This window comes from Rhinoderma darwinii, chromosome 3, assembly GCF_050947455.1.
Source record: "Rhinoderma darwinii isolate aRhiDar2 chromosome 3, aRhiDar2.hap1, whole genome shotgun sequence".
Classification (NCBI taxonomy): Eukaryota; Metazoa; Chordata; class Amphibia; order Anura; family Rhinodermatidae; genus Rhinoderma; species Rhinoderma darwinii.
In genome coordinates, this window is record NC_134689.1 from 357,732,938 (window position 1) to 357,757,496 (window position 24,559).

The 24,559-nt window shown below is 40.7% G+C and overlaps 1 protein-coding gene across 2 annotated transcripts in view; it reads left to right on the top strand.

The window, feature by feature from the left end:
• Positions 1-6,620: 6,620 nt before the first annotated feature.
• KCNIP3 (potassium voltage-gated channel interacting protein 3) overlaps positions 6,621-24,559 on the top strand; it is a 113,817-nt gene continuing 95,878 nt past the window's right edge. The window contains exon 1 of one of the 2 annotated variants that reach the window (XM_075858550.1): positions 6,621-6,764. In XM_075858550.1, the coding sequence (XP_075714665.1) occupies positions 6,759-6,764 (6 nt within the window). In that variant the 5' untranslated portion in view covers positions 6,621-6,758. The remainder of the gene's footprint in view (positions 6,765-24,559) is intronic. The other variant, XM_075858549.1, reaches the window with a different exon arrangement.

Genomic DNA, 24,559 nt, shown 5'->3' on the forward strand with positions numbered 1-24,559 from the left:
CGGCTCAGAATAGCGTGTCTCAGAAAATATATTATTTTATAGAAACTTAATTTTATTGTGCAAACGCTGCAAAACGTAAAAAAAAACTATACAAATATGGTATCGGCGTAATCGTACCGACCCGCAGAATAAAGTAAAACGTAATTTATTGCGCACGGTGAACGCTGTAAGAAATAAAGAATTTAAAGCGTCAAAATTGCTGTTTTTTGGTCACCTTAGCTCTAAAAAAGATTCTGTGGGGTCAAAATGCTCTATACCCCTAGAAAAATTCCTTGAGGGGTGTAGTTTCCAAAATAGGGTCACTTTTGGGGGGTTTCCACTGTTTTGGTCCCTCCGGGGCGTTGCAAACCCGACACGGTACTGAAAACCAATCTAGCAAAATCTGTGCTCCAAAATCCTAAAGGCGCTCCTTCCCTCCTGAGCCCTGCTGTGAGTCCAAACATCAGTTTACGACCACATATGGGGTATTGCCGTAATCGGGAGAAATTGCTTTACAAATGTTGGGGCGCTTTTTCTCCTTTATTCCTTGTAAAAATTAAAAAATTCTATGTTTCCACAGAAAAATAGGTGATTTTCATCTTCACAGACTAATTCCTCTAAATTCTGCAAAAAAACTGTGGGGTCAAATTGCTAACTATACCCCTAGAAAAATGCCTCCTCAAACCTGACATGGTGCCTAAAATATATTCCTAAAAAAGGCCCCAAAAGGCCCCAAAATCCACTGAGTGCTCCTTTGCTTCTTAGGGTATGTGCACACACACTAATTACGTCCGTAATTGACGGACGTATTTCGGCCGCAAGTCCCGGACCGAACTCAGTGCAGGGAGCCAGGCTCCTAGCATCATACTTATGTACGATGCTAGGAGTCCCTGCCTCGCTGCAGGACAACTGTCCCGTACTGAAAACATGATTACAGTACGGGACAGTTGTCCTGCGGCGAGGCAGGGACTCCTAGCATCGTACATAAGTATAATGCTAGGAGCCCGGCTCCCTGCACTGTGTTCGGTCCGGTACTTGCGGCCGAAATACGTCCGTCAATTACGGACGTAATTAGTGTGTGTGCACATACCCTTAGGCCGGTGCTTCAGTCCATTAGGACACTAGGGCCACATGTTGGATATTTATAAAATCTGCAGAATCTGGGCAATAAATATTGAGTTGCGTTTCTCTGGTAAAACCTTCTGTGTTACAGATTTTATTTTATTACAAATGAATTTCGGCAAAAAAAATGAAATTTGTAAATTTCACCTCTACTTTGCCTTAATTCCTGTGAAACGCCTAAAGGGTTAAAATACTTTCTGAATGTGGTTTTGAATACCTTGAGGGGTGCAGTTTTCAAAATGGGGTGATTTATGGGGACTTTCTAATATAGAAGGTCCTCAAAACCACTTCAGAACTGAACTGGTCCCTGAAAAAATGGCCTATTGAAATTTTCTTGAAAATATGAGAAATTGCTGCTAAAGTTCTAAGCCTTGTAACGTCCTAGAAAAATAAAAGTACGTGAAAAAAAATGATGCAAACATAAAGTAGACATATGAGGGATGTTAACTAGTAACTATTTTGTGTGGTATTACTATCTGCTTTACAAGCAAACACATTTAAATTTAGAAAAATGGTAATATTTGCAAATTTTTGCTAAAATTTGAAGTTTTTCACAAATAAATATTGAATTTATCGACCAAATTTTTTCACTAACATAAAGTACAATATGTCACGAGAAAACAATCTCAGAATCGCTTGGATAGGTAAAAGCGTTCCGGAGTTATTACCACATAAAGTGACACATGTCAGATTTGAAAAAATCCTCTGTGTCCACAAGGCCAAAACAGGCTGTGTCCTAAAGGGGTTAAAGGGTATCCCCAGAATAAACAATTATCATCTATCCTGTGGATAATTGTCTCTTGGATGGGAACCCTATTGATTGCGAGAACAGGGATCCCAAACCACTTGTTTTTCATCACTGCTCGACCACAGTGAGGTGGATACTGATTAGAGCGGCGGTTGAGCATGTGTGCTGCCACTCCTTTCAAAGTCTATGAGAATGACGGAAACTCGGCTGTATCTGTCATTATCATAGACATTGAATGGATCGGCAGGGAACATGCCCGATCGCCGTTCCATTCAAGCTCCTCCTTACTGCGGATCCCTGTTCTCGCTATCGGTGTGGGTCCCAGCGGTACGGCCCACAGCGAACAGACAATTATCACATATCCTGTGAATAATTGATAATTGCAAATTTTTGTAAAACCCCTTTGATAGTAGCGCCACTAACATTGTCCTAAATTGAAGCTATTAAAGATTTTGCCATAATTTTTTATTACACAGCAGCGTCCTATCATACAGGCACCGTGCTTTCACCATAGTGTTGTAGACTCATGCTTTGTAAAGCCCCTACATTCTTATATTATAAGACATTGTTTTGTTTATACTGCCTAGATATGATCATAAATACATAATCTGAGTCCTATACTGTACTATGTTTGATTTTACACATTTACACAATTCTTTTACTGTATTTTCCATAAAAAATGGTCCGGGAGGACTGAAACGCTGGTTGATCTAATACTGTTTACAAAGAAATTCTTTAATAGGTTCGATTGGAATAATCACATGCTGTAATACGGCCTCGGTACTACGACTGCAAAAACTGGACCTCCCAAGGTTCTAATAAAATGGGCTTAGATCACGATAGAACCTATGACCTATTGAAAGATATCTTTTGAAGTCCAAATTGCACAAATACATTGCCCCATATATAATCAACCAAAAAAAGTCGCAAATCGCAACATGTGGAAAATTTGCAGTCAAATTTCCAACTTTTCTCGTCACTTGCCACATTTGTAAAGTGACTGTGAAAGTGGGCCTGGTCTACAAGGAGATGTAGTTTTAATCAAGTTTATTAATGCCTTGATGATCAGGTCTTTTTGGACGTTAAAGGGGGTTTCCCATCAGGGACATTTATGACATATCCACAGAATATGTCATAAATTTCAGATAGATGCAACTATCTATAGAATGGCGCCCCCTAAACCCCGTTCTACTGCTCTGTATTTCGGCTGAAGTGTGTGATTTCCGAACATAAAGAAAAAAACAGCGTAGCTCGCTGAGCTACGCTGTTTCCGTAACTCCCATAGTAGTGAATGCCAGTTATGGAAACAGCCATTCACTTTTATTCTTCTGTTGACAAAGCTGTACGAGGGCTTCTTTTTTGCAGGACGAGTTGAATTTTTCAATTGCACCATCTTTGGGTGCTCCTAGTATATTAACTAACTTTTATTAACTTTATTTGGGAGGGAATTGAGAAAAAAAACAGCTATTCGAGCATTGTTTTTTGCATTTTAAATTTATGCCATTCACTATGCGGCTTAAACAACATGCTACATTTTTACTATGGGTTGGTATGATTTCGGTGATACTAAATATGTATCGTTTTTCTTTATATTTTACTACATTTGCACAATAAAAACCCTTTTAAAAAAGAATGGTCTTGTTCAGGCCCCCGGTTGCCATGAAAACCCATCGGAGCCCCGTGATCACGTCGCGGGTGTGCTGATGGCGTGTCAGAGGGAGCTCCCTCCCTCTGTCAAACACTTTAGATGTCGCGGTTGCTATAAACAGAGGCATCTAAGAGGTTAAACTGACGGAAACAGGGTACTCTTCAAGTCCGGTAGTTGCGGCAGGAGCCTGGCTGTATATAACTGTATATAACTTGGCTGATCTCGTGGATACAGTGGCACTACCCACAAGATACGAGTGACTGAAATATCTGTCACGATGCAGGAACTAGCACCCGCTTGTGATGGATGTATCCGTCGCTCCTCATTAAGGGAGTTAAGTAGATCTCCTGAAAATGGTTCAAATTTAGTTGTTCATACCATACATACATTTGTATTTCTGCCTCTGATGCCCCCTGCTGATTGCAGGCACGACTGGCCGCAGACAGTCACCCGCATTTGCGGGCCGTGCTCCCATTATAAAGTATGGGAGCACGGTCCGTAAAATCGAAAAATTGGACATGTCCTATTTTTTGCAGAGCCTTTCTACGGCCTGGACACCTTCCGTAAATGTATGGAAAGGTGTCCATGGGCAATAGAAATTAGTGGGTCCTTAGGTTGATCCGCAATTACAGTCCGTAAATGCGGATCAAAATTACGGTCGTGTGCATGGGGCCTCAGACAGTGCAAAATGTGGCAGAATTATTAAAATGGCATGATGCCCACTACCTCCGATACCCCAGTCTTAGTAAAGTGGGCCATTGTATTTTCAAGGTCATGTTTCCGGTCCCCTCCCTATATTAGTATATTGTATGTATTGTATATTTTGCGTTAGTAGAGTACTATGATGTATCTATAATAAAGAGAAATATTATACTCTTCCCTCTATGAATGGTGCTTGCCCTTGCCAGTTATGCCCGTCTATTTAATCGGATGTTACAGAGCACAGCTGTTTTACTAAGATACTACCTTCTGACATACAATTCCCTAATATCCCTGAATCCTTTAGCTCCCATGAATCTGTGCCCGTGTCTATCCGTCCTCGAGGCTGCACAAGTTCTGGAGATAAAACATAATAATAATGTTCTCCTCACTCACTGAGCGAATAGTGTTACTCTGCTTCTATTTTAGTCTCTGCATTAAAAATAGCTCCCAGTGCACAGAGCCTGCACCCGATCTGCAGCGTGCATACATGGATGGGTTTGGGTAAATAAGGCATTTTTCACATTAGGGCCCCCACTCTTGATGTGTGGGTCTCAATACTTGGGTTCGGTTACCATGGAGATGTAGGGTGGGTGTAGGATGCTGCAGATTATCCACATTATTTTCCAGTGTGATAGTCTTGTGTATAATTCAAAATATCTTTACGATAGAGCTACATGCTTATTAGTGAGTAGCTTTACAGTTCATTCAATATACAGATGTAGCAGAGCTGAACTTGTCATTTAACGCTTCATTGGGGCTTCATCGTTTCTGCATTGTGATGGCACTTTTATGAATGCAGTGGGATAAAACTGGTCATTAAAATCACATCTCAACAAAACCAAGTGTCAGAGAAATTTGCCCATTGCTGAAAACCACTCTGTGCCAATAGTACTGCCGTCCTGCTTTGGTCCTACCCTTTTCTATCTCTCTACTGCTTAGAGATTGTAAAATCTCTTGTAAGCATTATATCACACACTCATCAATACTTTGTCATATGCGCCCACTACATAACCAAATTCATAAGACTGGGCATAAGCACCAGGACATCTATGACCAGCTTTACCCGCAGTTCTATGTAACAAGTCGTGAAAAGTTCTGGTAATTTACTAACTCAGCAATACCTGCACTTAATATTTAATTAGTTACCATTAATAATAAGTGAAAAAACCCACATGGTAAGACATCAGTTGTAATTTATCCTTGGGCCATGCCTTAGGCCCCATGCACATCACGGTCCGTAATTCCAGGCACGGACAGTCGTCCGAATTTGCGGGCCGTGCTTCCATTATAAAGTATGGGAGCATGGTCCATAAAATAAAAAAATAGGACATGTCCTATTTTTTACGGAAGATTTCTACGGCGCGGACACCTTCCCGTAAATATACGGGAAGGTGTCCATCGGCCATAGCAATGAATGGGTCCATAATTATTTTGTAATTACGGATGAATTGTATGGTCGTGTGCATGGGGCCTTAAGGCTGGTTTCTCAATGTATTTGCTGCATTGTTGTGCATTTCTCGTGGCTTTTTAAATAGCGTTTTTTGTGGTCTTTTTTTATGCGCTTTTTTAGTGCGGACACATGTTACACTAAACTCAATAATAAAATATAAAATCACTACACACGACTGAGTTTTGGTTTGTGGCTTATCTGTGGCAATTTTGTGGTCAGTGACTTTTTTTTCGAACGCACCATGCTCTGGGTATGGCGTTTTTCAGTCGTTTTTTCCTATAGGCTTTTCTATAGAACTTAAAACATGGCAGAAAGAAAACATGTACAAAATGACAATAAAAGAAATCGCTAACGTCTTCAAAAAAGCATGTAACATTTTAATAACGCCAGCATTTTTAGAAGCGTTTTTTGATGCAGTTTAAATTGCCCAAAAAATTCTGTTTGTGAAGGAGGCCTAAAGCTGGGATCACACGTTGCGGGCAAAAGGTGTGTTGTTGTTTTTTTTTGCCGTGGCTGCTGTAAGTCCCCAGTGTTTTTCCACAAGAAATTTGGAATTGCGGAAGAAAAAAAAAACACGTTTTGACGGCGACTTGTGAACCCAGCTGAAACGCAATATTTAATGGGTCACACAATGAGGCATTACTCCTTGTAAGCTGCAGAGCAGAACATTGATATCACTGATCATTATGTAACCATGCCATATGGTGCACACAGAGCATCCCATGGGTCACACATAGAGGCACAAACTCTCATATTCCTTTACTACCCGACATGAAATTGAGGATATTTAGATAGGATTTTAAAGTCAAAACTGGGTATAAAATTTAGGTCATGATCATAATTATCACCCATTAGATATAAAAGACGCCGGAGAATAAGAAAAGAAGAAACATCTGTTTTATCTCCGTGGACTAGTGTGCTCTTATGTAAATGAAGCAAGATTAGCTGGAGTGGTTGAAGGCTTGCGGTGAGCAAACGGTTAACTCCAAAGAGATTTTTTTTTTTTCTGGAGACTGGATAAGAGCCTGAGCGGAGACACAGCACAGCGTTCCCATTGTCACACAATTACGGGCTTGCAGCATCCTTCCGCGACTCCATCTCCAGTTACCATGCAGGTAAGAGAAGGGACCACTGTCACCTGCAGGGTCCTGTGTATGTCCAGGTACTTTTATCTTATTATGTCTTCAGTTACTTCTCATTCATCGCCACTTTCATATATGTTCTCACTTTTCACTTCGTTGGTATTCGTCTGTTCACACTCCCATAAACGAGACACCTAGGGCGCGCTTCTTTCCTCTATCCCCTTCTTGTCTGTCCTATAGACTCCGTTTATTAAATGCATCCCTATTGAATCGTGAAGATCAGACATGCAGATTGCCTTCAGTGAGCAGCTGTTGTATTTGTCACTTGCCCTTATTCCAGCTACAGACATAGCAGAGTTGAGATGGTGATATCACAATGCGTTATATATATATATGTGGTTTTCCATAGGACAGCAGATAACGCTGAAATACTGACAATGGGACACAATTTTTATATTATTTTGCAACCACCTGCTATACCATCTTAGTCCTATTAAAACCTGAAAAGTTGGGAACTAATCGACCACCTTCTTGAGTTTTCTTTGCTGTTTTGTTATAGGGTTTGTCCATGGTCGGCTAGTAACCGCTTCAAATGCAAGATCTAAACTAGTTTATTAATGGATGTGAAACGTCTTTAATATTAAAGAGCACATGTCCCATATAGGAAATAAATAGTGTATACTGGTCATACACAGGAGGATGCTCCCGGATCATCTGAGGGAGGGGTAGCACAGAGGATCAGTAATTCGCGCTGTTGTCTTGCAATGCTGGGGTCCTAGGTTCAGGTTTGACCCAAAGAATGGGTAAAGATATTGTACGTTCTCCCGAGTTTGTGTAGGTTTCCTCCGAGATCTCCAGTTTCCTTCCACACTCTAGAAACACACTGACAGGTTAATTGATTTCCGAAAAAAGTGGCCCTGGTGTGTGTATCTAAGATAGGGATATTTCGATTGTGAACCCCGGACAGGGACTGATTATAATGTCTGTACAGCCCTTCGGAATATGTTGGCGCTATATAAGTAACAAATAGCAGATGTTGTAGTTCTCATTTAACCACTTAATGATCGCCGATACGCCTTTTTACGGCGCTGCATCAGAATAAATAAACAGAGCAGGGAGCCGTTAAATCTCCCTGCTCTTATCTGCCAGAGGTAGCTGAGGGCTGGGGGCATCCCTGCTCGAACGAGTGAGATCGATATTAGTATAACCCCCCCAGATGCGGCGCTCAATAGTGAGTGCCGCATCCGAGTGGCTTTGGAGAGAGGGAGGGAGCTCCCTCTCATCCTACCGACACCCGGGGATAAAATCGCCGAGTGTCTGTGTCTCCGAGTGTCTGTGTCTTACCCCCCCCCCCCCCGAAAAAAGTTTATAAAAGTTAATCAATAAATTATATGTACCCCAAAATTGAGCTATTAAAAAATAAAACTTGTCCCGCAAAGAACAAGACCTTATAAAGCCATGTCGACGCAAAAATAAAAAAGTTATAGCTCTTCGAAAGTGACGATGGAAAAACGTAAAAAATGGCTTGGTCATTAGGGCCCAGAATGCAAGCAGGTGGAAGGGGTTAAGGAGGTATTCCGGATTTAGTAAATAAACGTTATTTTTTTGTACAGTGTAAAATTATTCAATTTTTCAATATTCTTTCTGTATACATTCCTCACTTTTCTAACTATTTCTACTTGCTGTCATTCAATAGGAACCTTTATTATTTACTCCTAGGGAATATAAATCTGTCCTGGTCATGTGATTAACACACAGCTGCATGGTACGTTAAAAGACACATCTCTGATAACTGTATCTATAACAAAAGTTTATCCACTGGGCGTAAACTAGGAAGATTCCTATTGAATGAGAGCAAGCGGAGATCTTGAAAAACATGAAACCAGAAAGAATATTGGAAACATGTTTAACTTTATAAAGATTAACATTAATTTGCAGAACAACGCAGTCTGCCGTACATCCTCCGTCAGATGTCATACGTACGATAGAACACACAACAATTTGTTTACTGTTGGATTTGTACAGAATCTTACAGACAGATAACTCTGTATGCTGCATATGAAACCAGAGGCATAGTGAGGTGTGGTAGAGGCCTCGTGAACTAGAATGGGAACCCTATTAGAGCTCCGCACAAAAGCCACTACAGCACTCACGGCTCTGAGCTTGTGTGGTCTACAGCTTTGTGGCTGAGTTGTTGTTACTCCTAGACGCTTCCACATCACAATAATAGCACATCAGACATATCAGGAACTGACTTGTAGTAAGGGTGGCATCCTATGCCATTGTCATGTTTAAAGTCACTGAGCTTTTCATTATGACCCATAGTACTAGCAATGTAGGTCTATAGAGATTGCATGGCTTGTAATGGGTTTGGTTGAAACACCCGAACTCAATAACTAGAAGGGGTGTCCACTTACTTTTGGACATATAGTGCATAACCACAAATAACATATAACAATATTGCAGTGAGTTTTTCCAATTGAGAATTGCTCTATTACATCTGTAAGTATTGCTGTATATATAAAGTTAACAATCTCGTTATCCCCATCCTATAGTGGCTAAATCAAATTTCTAACAAATAAATTAGCCTAAAAAAATGCAAAACTGAAAAATCAGACTTGGTTCTGTACTGCATGTACCATACTGCTCTCCATCTGTACTGCATGTACCATACTGCTCTCCATCTGTACTGCATGTACCATACTGCTCTCCATCTGTACTGCATGTACCATACTGTTCTCCATCTGTACTGCATGTACCATACTGCTCTCCATCTGTACTGCATGTACCATACTGCTCTCCATCTGTACTGCATGTACCATACTGCTCTCTATCTGTACTGCATGTACCATACTGCTCTCCATCTGTACTGCACGTACCATACTGCTCTCCATCTGTACAACATGTACTGTACTGCTCTCTAGCTGTACTACACATACTGTACTGCCCTCTACCTGTACTACATGTACTGTACTGCTCTCTACCTATACTACATGTATTGTACCGCTCTCTAGCTGTACTACATGTACTGTACCTCTCTCCATCTGTACTACATGCACTGTACTGTTCTCTACCTGTACTACATGTACTGTACTGCTTTCTACATGTACTGCTCTCTGCCTATACTACATGTACTATACTGCTCTCTACCTACACTACATGCACTGTACTGCTCTCTACATGTACCACATGTATTGTACAGTACTGGTATCTACATGCACTGTACTGCTCTCTAGCTGTACTACACATACTGTACTGCCCTCTATTAGTACTACATGTACTGTACTGCTCTCTACCTATACTACATGTATTGTACTGCTCTCAATCTGTACTACATGTACTGTACCTCTCTCCATCTGTACTACACATACTGTACTGTTCTCTACCTGTACTACATATACTGTACTGCTCTCTACCTGTACTACATGTACTGTACTGCTCTCTACATGTACTGCTCTCTACCTACACTACATGCACTGTACTGCACTCTACATGTACCACATGTATTGTACTGGTATCTACCGTACTACATGTACTGTATTGCTCTCTACTCTCTACCTGTACTACATGTACTGTATTGCTCTCTACTCTCTACCTACACTACATGTACTGTATTGCTCTCTACTATCTACCTGTACTACATGAACTTTACTGTTCTCCACCGGTACATGTATTATAATATAGGTAGAGAAATTCCACTCCCCATTCAGTAAAAACTTTTCTTATTTATTGAGGAAAAGGGAGTAAAGGCAGCATGGACGTGGAGCACCAGCCTACGGCCATTTTCCATGTACCCACACTTTGTCAAGGCCTCCCTGTTCTCTACCTGTTCTACATGTACTGTACTGCTCTGGAGAGGTCTAGCTGGGTTCCCCCGCTCCATGTTTGCTTTCTCTGCCAATCAATGAGTCGTCATTTTTTTTTCACCATTTATTTAATGTAACTCGAGCATAAAACAATTTCTATATTTTACAAGCAATATAATTCTATAAGGTAGTTTAACATAACAATAAATTAAAAGAAAATAAATTAAAGAGGCCACACACAGCCCCCTTGTGGATAGCACCACACACAACCCCCTTCTTGTACATAACGCCACACTGCCCCCACAGACAGCCCCCCATTGTAGATAGCGCCATACACAGCCCCCCTCTTGTATATAACGCCACAAAACCCTCACACACAGCCCCCCATTGTAGATAGCGCCACACACAGCCCTCCTCTTGTATATAACACCACAAAACCATCACACACCGCCCCCCTCTTGTGGATAGCTCCATGTCATGGCTCCGATGAAGAACCTGTGGGAGGAAGTCCCGTCACAGTGTGGTCTCGCGAGTTCACGCTGTGCAGTGAAACAAGCTGAGCTGGAATGAAGAGAAGTGTGTGACGCTGATTGGTCAGCATCATACACTTCTCTTTACAATGCCCACTTGGTAAAAAGTAAAACAACGCCCACTTGGTCATAAAGAACTAATTAGTATAAATCCAAAATTGTACATAACTTGCTCACAAATTATAGTTTATCAAAATAAAAACCACTGTTGTTATCTACATTACAGCGCCTATCAGATTAGGTAGGAGATCGGGCACTTATAAACTGGTGACAGAGCCTCTTTAAAAAAGTTGTCCTGTCCCTCTTCTTTCTTGCCCAGCTTTCACATCCATAAAGAGCTTAAGAAACCACTGTTCCCTGTTTATATAGACACTCATTATATTTGAAGATTTTTTTTCTAGGTTTTTTTTATCTACATAATTTTCCTTGAGTAGTAGATTATTACATTGTAATGGTTGAACAACCTCTACTGATCCCGTGTCCAACTCCAAGTTAGGTTAAATATAAGGAACACAACCGGAAAAAGAAACTAATTCCCATCTTTTCCCTATGTTCTTTAACTTTCCTTTCATGGGGAATTACACCTTTTCGGTATCAGCTTGGAGTAGTGTCATCACTATACTGAAATTGGAGATGTTTCTTACACCTATCTTGAATTATGATTCCTCTAGTTCTGCCAGAACCGGCAAGGAATTCTGGCTGAAAAACCGCACCAAATTGTGGTGCAGATTTTCGGGGCGGAATCTCCACTATGGAAAACAAAGTTAGAAAGAAAAAAACTAAGTTTGTTATAGAGAAGCTTTCCTCTGTTTTCCATGCAGCATGGCCTCCTGTGATAATCCTGCAGCCCATGTGACTGCTGCAGCCTGTGATTGGCTGCAGCAGTGACATGGGATGAAGCATCATCACAGGAGGCTGGGCTGGACAGAGAACAGAGGAAAGCTTCTCTATAGCAGTGCCCGGGGAAAATCTGCAAAGATTATGAACGTTTTCTCAGCTGAATTTTTCTGCAGCGTGTGAATGAGATTTGTTCAAATCTCATCCACTTTGCTGCTACTGTAAATGGTGCAGATTTTCCAAACAGAATTCCATTGTGGAAGTTCTGAAGCGTTTATGCTACGTAGGAACCCAGCCTAAATGTTCAGAGCATAGGTGTAATAAGAATACAGGGATATTAACCTCAGCAAGTGATAGTATATTGCACGGATACGCCTTCACTAGTTGATCTTTGGGGTCTGACTGCTGCAACCTCCATAGATCACAAGAACATAGAAGCTGATGCCCCTTTGGCATTTTTCTTCACAGTGCCGCTCCCGACTAGTCGCTGTGCAGATAACCGCAGCACAGCCACATCCAGTGGTTGGCTTCCAAGTAATACGCCATCACTTCCTGAGGTGGGAAAACCTTTTAAGGCTGTGTTCACATTTGCGCTCAGGGTGCTGCTCCGTCATAGGAGCAGAACAACAAAAAAGGCGGAAGCATGTGATCAGTCGCATGGTGAACACAAGCGGCGCCCGAGGAGACCCATTGACCCTTCGGGCTTTTGTCATAATGTCTGCGCTATTTTTTTTCAGCATTTTAAAACCGGATCTGTGTCGGAGGCTCCTAACGAAGCCTCTGAGGCAAATGTGAACACAGCCTTCAGGCTTATTCACACGAACATTGAATACATCCGTGTGACAGCCGATAAAACAATGGCCATCACACGGACGCATATATTGCAATGGCGCCGTCCACACGGCCGTTGTTTCAACGGACCGTGCGAAGTGTCCGTTGAAAAGTAGAACATGTCCTATTTTCTTCCGTGTAGAAGTCTATGGGGATCCGTGAAAATGGAACTCGGACGTGAAAAACGACAATTTTTCACGTCCGAGTTTCCCCATGTTCGTCTGAATAAGCCCTTAGACACATCTTTGAAATCTGGGACTGCCCCTGGGCAGCAGCCAACTCTATGTGAAATATCTGACATGCAGTATGTTATAATGATGATTTGGAGAGGCAACATATAATGAATTCCTATGAGAATTGCTTCAATATGAAAAAAAGTCTACATCCAAAGCGCACCAAATTTAGAATAACAGATACTTCAGCATCTTTACCTGCAGGTAATTGACTTTACAAATTGGCCCAGAAATGACCTCATAAATGGGAAACTATACCTCTCATTAATACTGTGACAACACTGCATGGGAATCATTTGTGCCAGCTCCGCGTCTCGCCCACCCCCTTGCTCTCATTTACCCTTCTTTGAATCCCCAAGTCAACCTCATTTGCCAGTGTTTATCTCCCTCTATGGCTTACACTCTCACTTTATTCTCTTTCTCATTGTTCATCAAAGGCTATTTTTTTTAATCTCTTATGAAGAAGGGAGCTATTTTAAACACTTAGATGAAAAAGCTGCATAGAATAATATAATAATAAGTCTTATTTATCCTGCATGAGATAAATGAAAACCCTTGATGAATAGATCCAATTCTCTCGCACTCTCGCTGCATTTCTTCTTATTGTGTCTATTGTTGATCAGAGTGGGGCGTGCATGGCTAATATTCCACATATCGGCAAGTTCATGTTTCATTTAAATTAGATTTTACACTTTTTTTTTAAAAGGGTGAATTGGATTAGAAGAAGGGGTCTTCTTTTTTTTCCTGAAAGGTGCCACACTTGATTAGGGGTGGTGTTTGGTATTGCAGCTCAGTCTCACTTAAGCAGACCCTTTTTACTAACCTTTAAGTATGGGTTCATTATCAAATTTCTATAAACATGAAGTAACCTACACTTGGAGCTAGAGCTACATAGGACTTGCATTGAAGTAGATAAATGCTGTGGGCACCCATTGTTTTCAACCTTCATTGTGATCATTTACATTGTAGCTATTCCACAACAGCTGATTACTTGGACTATAAGTAAGTAGTCCCTGAAGCTCCTTAAAGAGGACCTGTCACTAGGTCACATAAGTTGAACTGACTTACGGATCTGAATAGCGCTGTCACAATAATTCCAGCGCTGTTTTTTTTCTAGACCCACCCATTTCAGGAATACTGCCCACTGTTGTTGGCTCCCTATATGCTAATTTGCTGTAGTTAGCCAACACGGCACAAGCTACCCTCAAGCTACCTCACACTGATTGGTTCACATCAGAGGCAGGGACTCTAACTCCACCCCGTTGACTAACTACAACAAATTAACCTATAAGGAGCCAACACAACAATGGGCCGTATCTCTGGAACAAGGGAGTCTCGGGAAAAAAGTAAAACAGCGCTATTCAGGTCAGTTAACCAGTTCAACTTACATGACCTAGTGGCATTATAAGCCCATAGCTGTCTAAGTTCATTGCGTTATGGATCATACAACGGATCCATAATACAGCCATGTGCATGAGGCCTAAGTCTAATATAAGAACTTCATGTGTTAATATTGTCTGACAAGCTTGATATTCTGGCATCAGGCCACCATGGCTATAGTCTACTTTGATTTTTGATATCTTTTAAAGGTATTATTAGTTGCAGATCACACTATAAAATCAAACTTTTCATTAAAACTTTAGGCTTTTCTGAGATCTTAGAAGGTTTTGATGGTCGGAGTCTGGCAGGTGGGACCCTCACTGATTCTCATTTCTTAGGAGAAGGAGCCACTGTACCTGGCAAATGGCAAGAACGTTTTGCCTTTGACGCTCATTCATATCGTTATAAGACCAAGGTGTTAGACACACAGCAATATAAACAACCGTTTAAATGACTTGAAATAATTGAAAAATCTTTTTAGGAATTAAATGGGTTATGCGGGGACGAAAAAATTATTAACAGTGTACTCACTGCAGTATGTGAGTACACACACTAATATACATTCTGGTCCCCCGTCGCGCTGATTCTGAGATTTTTTTATAGCGGTGTCGGTGAATCGGAAATCTAGTTGCACAGCCTTCTTTGATGCGGATACGACTTTTCGTCACTTGTCCGACCCCGCCGTACTCTATGTAATCGTTGTACTACTGCTTGTACATAGAGTACAACGGGATCGGTCACATGACGAAGAGTCGTGTCGTCATCAAAGAAGGCTGTGCAACTAGATTTCTGATCCCCCGGCAGCGCTATGAAAATCTCAGAATCAGCGCGACGGGGGGCCAGAATGTATATTGGCGTGTGTACAAATATACTTCAGTGAGTACACTGCTAATAACTTTTCGACACCGCATAGCCCCTTTAAGAGGATTATTCTATAATGTGAGCGCATAAAGTGCTCAAACTTAATGAGGTATTCTCATAAACACAACTCCTTTATATAACAGAAGCTAGCCTGGTGATCAGCAGATAGATGGATTTGGTTTTGGATTATAGAGTGGTCATGAGCAGGGAAGACACTATTCTATAACATCTATATATTCTAATAGGGCATATGGAAAATGGTTTTCACCATGAGGCAGCTCCTTTTAAGTAATGATGCTGACAGCAAGTATGGAGATCAGGGGGACAGGAGACAAGCAGGGGTGCAAAGGAATTAGTCCTGCCATGTCCTTCCATGCAGCTCTCAGGACGGGGTCTCTGTACAAAAAATGAATATATAGATCTCCTGTCCTTAGAGATGTAGGGAAGAACATGAGCTGATTTCCTCCCTGTCTCTTGCTATCCTCTTGATCTCCATACTCACTTTCAGCATTAACACCACTTTCACATGGCAATATTTTGCATCAGTATTTATAAGCCAAAACCAGGAGTGGAATATAAACAGATAAAAAGTATAATGGAAAGATTTGTACTTCTTCCTTATGGATCCACTCCTGGTATTGGCTTACAAATACGGAAGCAAAATACTGAGCGAAATACTGCCGTGAGAAAGAGGCCTAAGAGTGAGTGCTTTATGTGCTAGTATTATTAGACAGTATTATTTATTAGTTGACAACCCCTTTTACTCTACACTCATCAGACTTTCAGCGTTGTGTGCTCTCCACCGTACAATTAAACTGAATGACTGAGTATAGCCAGGTTCATTTATCTGTTTCAATTATCTATTTCCTCTAAATAATTAAAATGTGTACAAAGCAATACAAAGAAGCTTTTCTATTATTTATTGTGAGACCACATCCACGACAATGGATGTGATTCATGCATGGAAATGGCAGCGCATATGATCAGTGTAAAGCATGTGGTGTCATCTATATTAATACTAATGAAATGGCACCAGCCTCAGTTGCTAGAATTTATAATTGCTGACTAAATACGAAGTGGAGTCGCACTTTAATGGGGTTTTCCCATCTTATCGAAGTGAGAGAATATTGCTAAAATATTGCCATCATTTCCTGTTTGGTGGGGGTCTGATTGCCTGGACCACCACAATCCTGAGAATGATGGGAAAACAACATAAGTTTAGCGCTGTGTAACTGATGCAATCATGGCCCAAAATATATATATTAGACTGAAGTTTTAGACGGGTATGTCAATCGAGACCCTCCCAGAGTATTTATCCAAATCCATAGTTATATAGGAAAGAAGAGTCACAAAATACTCCTCTGACATTTATTGAACAAACAATTCCAATAATATCTTGCATAAAAGGGTTGTAGGCTTGAGGTTAACCAATCAGAGGCAATGTGCCTATAACTCTAATTCAGTCAATAGCATACAATGAGAATATTTCATATTGAGCCAAGCACAGACATACAATACATTTCAAATGTAATATATTTATTTTTTCATTAGATGCTTATGTCAGACTTAACACCTGCAAATTCTATGGCAAAAATACAATACTATCTTTATGAGCTGTTCTTTCTCATGAAAGACCACATCAGTATCCATTTTATTTGGGCTAGAATGAATTCTTATCTCACTCTCTTCCATTCGCAATGAAGAGTCCTTTTTATAGAATTGCAACCCCCAAGGTCAAAGCTTAATTTTTTTTGTAACACACAAAGATAAGATGCAGGGTCTTTTCAGAAAGCTTAAACAATTCTAGCTCAATTTATATTTTTCTTAAAGCAACATGACTTCTTATTCACTAAAATGGATTCTTTAAAATACGAGGTAAAGAATGGGAGGCCACCAATCACACATAAGGTATGTGAGAGATAGACCACATTGGTGTGCACCACCTAGGTAAGTATGTATGAATAGGGAAAGGAAAGTGTGTGTGGCCTTGTAATATATAACTTATTTATTTGATTAAAATAGACAATAAATGATAAAAGTTCAAATTAGTGCAACTGTGTGTGTGTGTGTGTGTGTGTGTGTGTGTGTGTGTGTGTGTGTGTGTGTGTGTGTGTGTGTGTGTGTGTGTGTGACCCCTAAACTCACATTCCCTATGGGCCAAATAGACATATGTATGTCACTATTACTGTAAACCACAATGTAAATAGCACGTAAGTGCTGTGCTATTGTTCAATTGACATGCAGCACTGTCTGAAAAGTCAGAAATCTCGCTCTGCTATGCCCAACCGCTCCGGGACGGAGTGTTATGCTGCAGCGGCGCCCCAGCGAGGCAGAGCTGGGGGCGGCGATGCAGGACAACCATCCGGTCACGGTTGGCTGGAGTCCAGACGATGCAAACTCCTGCAGCGGTGCTCCACCATGGTCAGCAGGGCGGCAGTGTAGGGGGTGCCGTCTGGAACTTCAATTGTCAGAAGCGAGAGATTCTCGCTAGATCGTGCCCGGCCGGAATCACTACGGACAGGTAGTCAGCTGCACCCCAGCAGGGCAAAGCTGGGGCGGTGATGCAAGAGAGACCGTGCAGTGTGGGACGCTAGAAGGGTGATCTCAGGAATGACAGGCAGAGATGGCAGATGAGCACTGAATTACTGCTAGGAAAAAAACAGGTTATGCTCAGGTCTCGCGAGACCTCGCTGGTTCACATACAGGACAGCTGATGGCCTGTCCAATTGTGGCAATGAGGTTAGCTGCATACAAAATTGTAATGTACTGGATAGCCAGAGGTCATATTGTTGCACATTAGGATATTAAAGTACTGAGCACCCGACGCACGTTTCGCCAGCATTCTGGCTTCTTCTAGGGGTGGGAGACCACCATTACTCTGCCCTATAAAAATAGGGTCAAAATTGATTGACAGCCTAAGCGGCCAATCAGAGAGTCTGAAACACAAATTGATGTAAAGTTCATGTCAGAGTAGTAAGTAACTGAATTAAATAAATAAATAATTTTTCTAATGTAGAGTACCATGGTTAGGTCAAGGATCAAGTAATAACATTTTATAAATATAGTGAGAACTTATCGAAACCCATTTTAGAAGTGCATTTATAATCAGATGGGTTTTGTTCTTGAAATCAAGGGCAAACATAATTGGTCCCTATTGGTAGAAGGAATGGGTCTCTAGAATAGTTGTCACCAAATTGTGGAGTACTTATTGAACATAGAAAGGGGAAAGAATTGAAACAGATCGGTGAGGACACAACAATTCCTTATTTTCATACTCAAAGAAAACAACCAAAACATAAATTCTCATTAAGTCCAAATGGATTGTCTGTATTCAAATAAAAAATCCACTCACTCTCTTTTTTGAGGAGTGCTAAGTCCAAATTCCCCCTCCTAATGCCTAGGCGTATTTGGCACAGGACCCAGCCTTTCGAAGTAGTCCAATTTAAATCATGTTTGATTTTAAAATGTATGGCTAATGGCATAGGGCAAAATGGTTTGTTTTTTGACTGACAGTCACTTTGGTTTTTGTTGTAATTTGCAATTGAATTGATGTGTTCTCTTATACGGACACGTAGTTCCCTCACCATTTTGCCAATATAAGTTAGGCCACAGGGGCATTCACGACAATAGACTACACCGGACGTGGAGCATCTGATGTGGTCTCTAATGCGATGATTGATTCCATAGGCATCAACAAATTGTTTTTTCTCTGTTAGGATTCTACAGGCTCTACACATTTTACAGGGATAGAAACCAGGATTCAAGGTTAAATGGGTCTTGTTGTCTCGTGAAAAGTGGCTTCGTACCAAGATTTTAGAAATCGTTTTGCCCTTCCTATACCCTAGGGATACTCTATCACCTAGGATATTTTTAAGGATTGGGTGACTGAGTAGGGTTTTCCAATGCCGATTCAGAATAAGACTCACCTCGTCCCAATTTTCGTGGAAGTCCATGATGAATCGCGGTTCCTCTCATCCTTTGTGGACTTTCACCTTGGGGGTTAACAGAGTCTCACGTTCCGTTCTTAGGGCCCAATTGAACTCTTGCTTAATGCTTCTTTTGGAATAATTTCTTGCTGACAATCTGCTTTTTAATTCAGCTGCCCTAGTTTTGAAAAGTTGAAAAGTAGAGCAATTGCGTCTGAGGGGCAAAAATTCACCCTTAGGCATCCCTTTAATAGTGTTCACTGAGTGGGCACTAGTGGCATCTAGGAGGGATGGAACCCCCCGCACTGCCACTCTGCTGACCATGGTGGAGTGCCGCTGTGGGAATTTGCATCATCCGGACTCCAGCGAACCGTCATTGGACGGTTGTCCTGCATAGCCGCCCCAGCTCTGCCTCGCTGGGGCGCCGCTGCAGCATAATACTCCGTCTGGAGCGGTTGGGCATAGCAGAGCGAGATCTCTCGCTTTTCAGACAGACTATCTATTTGGCCCATAGGAAATGTGAGTTTAGGGGTCACTCACACACACCCAGTTGCGCTAATTGGAACTTTTATCATTTATTGTCTATTTTAATCAAATAAATAAAAGTTATATATTACAAGACCACACACACTTTTCTTACCTCCCTTTCCTTATTCATACATTCTTTAAAATACTAAATGGAGACTTCATCCAAGATGGATGCTACACAAAATGGAATAATCTAAACATATTTTAATCCCTGACACAGTCCTTCAAAGTTATCCCTGAACAGTGGAGCTCCTGACCACTGGCTGTGCAAGAAACCTCAGCAGAGCTCAATTGTGCAGGGAAAACTTACAAGGGTTCGCAGCACTAAAGCAGCAATGGAGGCCCTGCATTCTCAGGATCGTGGGGTTCGCCGAAGTCGGACCCCCATCAATAAAAAAGTGATGGTATATCCTAGCGATCTGCCATTACTTTATGAAGTGGAAAAACTCCTTTAATATTAAATATCCCAGAATATAAACTGTTTATATTCTTCTTATAAGAATCTACCTGTGAGGATATAGGAAGCTGAAAATATATAACACCTATTGCAGGTTTGTTGTGTGTTTGTGTAATGTTCTGTTATATATATATATAATACACTATATCAAAGCGGAATATATACACTAAAATCGGTGTCGTCATATTATTTTAGCGCCACTTACTCAAAAAAGTTGGGTAACTGCTTGACTTATTTGCCATAGTCAAATCCTGAACTTGTGAATTCAGCCTTATAGTCCAGAGCTGCATTCATAATTCTGATGATTACCAATGGAAATAGTTGACAAGCTTATAGACAGACACACCCCTTACAGCTACTCTGAGCTCCTTAGCTGTTGCGGGACAGTTCATTTTTCGTAAATCAGATTACCTTCCTTACATAAACATAAGACAGTCTCAAACAAATATACAGAAGAATCACGCATGACAGATCGACTTGGGTTTTCTTATTCATCAGCTTGAAAAATAACGGTTTGTGGCCAAATAACATAGCTGAATCCTTTAGTCTAGTGAAGCTGCATAAGAGCAGAGTTGCCAGTCATGACTTGGAAAGCTGGATGACCACCCTTGTGGGAGCTGTAATGGCAGCCAGTCAGACTAAGTGCCAGTCTGACTTTGAGCATTCTTTGGTAGCCCAGACTCTGCTACAAAGGTCCAACTGAATTTGAAGCCACAAAGGTCCATTTCTTATGGGTTGATTCATAAGTAACCTATCAGACTTTATTGATGATATGTCCTGTGTGTGCTATAATTATAATCAAGATTAAATTAGAAGTGGACGCGCTCATGTTCTGTATTAATGGAGGGTTGATCCTCAGAATAATGTCCTCTGGTGGGTCAAGGAATCAGAGTTGACTGATTCATATTGGTTTTCACCTGGCTTTCCAACATACAGATATAGCAAATCTCTGAAAAGAATGGTTAAAGGGGTTATGTGGGGACTGAAAAATATTAGCAGTGTGCTCACTGCAGTATGTGAGTACACTCGCTAATATACATTCGGGTCCCCTGTTGCGCTGATTATGAGATTTTAATAGATTTTTATAGCGCTGGTGGCGGACCGGAAGTCTATTGTAATCAATGTACTACTGCTACAGTGATTGCACAGAGTACAGTGGGGCCAGTCACATGACAAAGAGTCATGTTGTCATGAAGACATTCGGTCCCCCGCCAGCGCTAGAAAAATCTATTAAAAGCTCATAATCCGCACTACGGGGGACCGGAATGTATATTAGCAAGTGTACTCACATACTGCAGTGAGCATACTGCTAATAGAAGTAAATGGGGGATGAATCCTCCAGCTCACCGATCCTGTGTCCGAGCCCGGACAGCGCACGGATCCTCCTGGCGGCACACGATGAAGATCAAAGCAGAAAAAGAGAAACTTGATCCAGCGCTGGGTTTAAAAGGAAGTAATATTCCAACTTTATTCCAAATATATTAAAAAGTCCAAATACAAAGGGGTGGATGCATCAGATAGCTGGCATACGCGTTTCACTTGTCCTTACTCATGGCGTGTGTATATGGACTTTTTAATATATTTGGAATAAAGTTGGAATATTACTTCGTTTTAAACCCAGCGCTGGATCAAGTTTCTCTACTGCTAATACTTTTCAGTCCCTACATAAAATTAAATGAAAGGTCCATCTCTGGAACCAGTTTTATTTTTTATTTTTTTAATGCATCTTAAATGAAACAACTTTGCAAATAATCTCAATTAAAAAAGAGAAGAAAAAAACAAATTTTGCCTACAACTCCTATGCAGATCTGTGTTTCTATAGTAAAAAACGAAAAACAGCCATGTGTAGTCTGATCCTGCAGTCATATTTCCATCCACCTGTCCCTTATTTCTTGCAAACCTTTCAAATGTATGTTAATAAGAAGTAAGGGACAGATGGAAGGAAGCATGACTACAGGATCAGACTACACAGGGTTTGGTTGTAGTCTGTTACCATGGAGACATATAGGTCTGCATAGGAGCTGTAGATACAAAATGGTCAGATATTTTGAATTCAGACTATTTGCAAAATTGCTTAATTTGTTAATTTTATATTCAGTTTAACAATTAAAAAAAATAATTATTGGTTGGCAAGGTAGAATTTTTCTTTAAACACTTATCAGAATAAGAAAACAAAGAAGCTAAAATTTACCAATGATTTCGTTGTTTTTTTTAAAGTGAATCGTCCTTAACACCTTCTTAAGCCAGCATTAGAAAGATCTTAGAATAATGGCGCCCACTTCTCTGCACGCAGTAGTAGCTAAGGGAGCAAGACAAACCTTTCTTAAGCTAAACTGCCTGAAATATTCATACCAAGAGCCTGATAAAAAATTAACTCTTTCCTCTCGAGGGACAAGAGGCTTGTTCTTTATGAATGCTGTTTCTCTCTTCCTGATTAGTAGATGAGTAATACGCAGTGACAGCAAGGAGGAAACTGGCCTTATTTCAGACGGAAACTTTTACACCTCAATGAACAGAAAGAAAGGAGACTCTTTACATCTCTTGTCTGTATAAGCTTAATTTGTCCACCAAAAGCCCAAATATCATTAGTAAATATATGTACTTGAGTTGCCCTCTTCGTTGCACAGGATTTTACCAGAATTTTGTCTGGTTTCTTAGTTATATCTATTTCTGGAAAAGCTGGGTGACAATAAGGCCTGCATTCCCACAGAGGATATCACTCAAATCTACCTAGGTATAAAGTGATGTCTCACTCTCTCAAAATATTTAGTCCCATTTGTCATTTAGGACTTCAGGGAAGGTGGGTAAGAACCTGTGTGGAAGCTCTATTGGTTGTCCTCCAGATTTCTCTTTGACAAACATAGCAATGAATGGGCTGAATAGAATTATAACTTGACAAAATCAGTAGGGGCTTGTCCACACACAACGGAATTGCTGCAAAAATTTCTGCAGCAATTCCTTTAAAAACGCAGACCTTCCGCCGCGGCAGAAACGCACCATTTCCTGTGTTTTTTATGGAAGAAAATGGTGCGTAGTTTGCTGCGTTTTTCACAATGTTAGGGGATGTGACAACGCAGCAATTCTGGCCACTTTCCGCAGCAAGAATTTACATGCTGTGGTCTGAAAAGTACGCACCGCAGGTCAATTTCTGCTCTGAATTTTTACGCAGCATGTGGATGAGATTTGTTATCGACATGCTGAGAAAATGCGGCAATTCCGCAGCGTGTGGACAAGCCCTTAAAATGAAGGACTTCTATCTTCTGGAAATTATTTAGAGGGGAAATTCTCTGTAGGATAGGACTCTGAAGCCACATTCGGTCATCTGTAAAATCACAGCATTACTGTAACTTCTGAGTGAACTCAATGTATCCCTGTGAAGAAAAAGACCATGTTGAAATGATTCCGTTGTCACACAACTTTTCTCCCCTTAGGGACACATTGAGATTGCATTTGAGTCACGGTAGCGCAACTAGTTGGCTACCCTGTGTCGCCATTAAAGGTTATGTACCCTTTTGAAAAGTGTGTTCTTTTTTGTTTTGTTGTTTTTATTAAATGTTTTATGGGATTTTTTTAAATTGACTTTTATTAAAAAAATTGTTTTGTTTTCCCAATACAGCTTCTATGTATCCTGCATACACAGAAGCTGTATCGTTCACTATAAACCGATTGCGTCAGTTCAGCTGAACTGACGGCCCGGCCTTGAGCAGGTGATCTGTGTCTCTAACACACAGGACCACCATAACATTAATTACATCTAAGTCCACGAACTTAGATGTGATCAATGTTATTGTAATAGTGTGTTAGACGCACACAGGAACCGCTCTCAGTTGAGCCGCAAGATCAGATGAACTGACTAAATCGGCTCATAGCGAACGTTTCAGCTTCTATGTATACAGGATACATTAAAGCTTTATTTGAAAAACTAAAGAACATCTTTAAAAAAGTCAATAAATTATTTTTTTTAAAATACCATACAACATTGAATAATTAATAATAATACATTTAAAAAAAAACATTTCAAAAGTGTACATAGCCTTTAAGCCCTAGCCAAAATGTGCTAATGGTTTTACATGGTTTGATTTGCCCAGGACCCCCCTCTACTAACCAGAGCAAAGAGCCTCTAACAAAAAGTTGCTTTCATTCTGATGTACCCTCGTCATCTATGTATTATATAGTCGGCCATTCATTTGACTGTAAGCCGTACCTGCAGCAATTGTCTGATCAAATTGAAGGAGTTCTCTTCATGACACAATCTATTTGATGCATCAGGGCATCCTGTTGTTCAGGTGGGCACATTTGTTCTACTAGGACAGTCATTTTTTCGGTCACATGCCAGATTCAAAATTTTTTACTTTAGGCGAGAGATCAGAGAGGCCTGCGATTTCCACTGTTTTTCTAAAATAAATACCGCAGTTGAAAAAACCTACATTTCCTCCGTG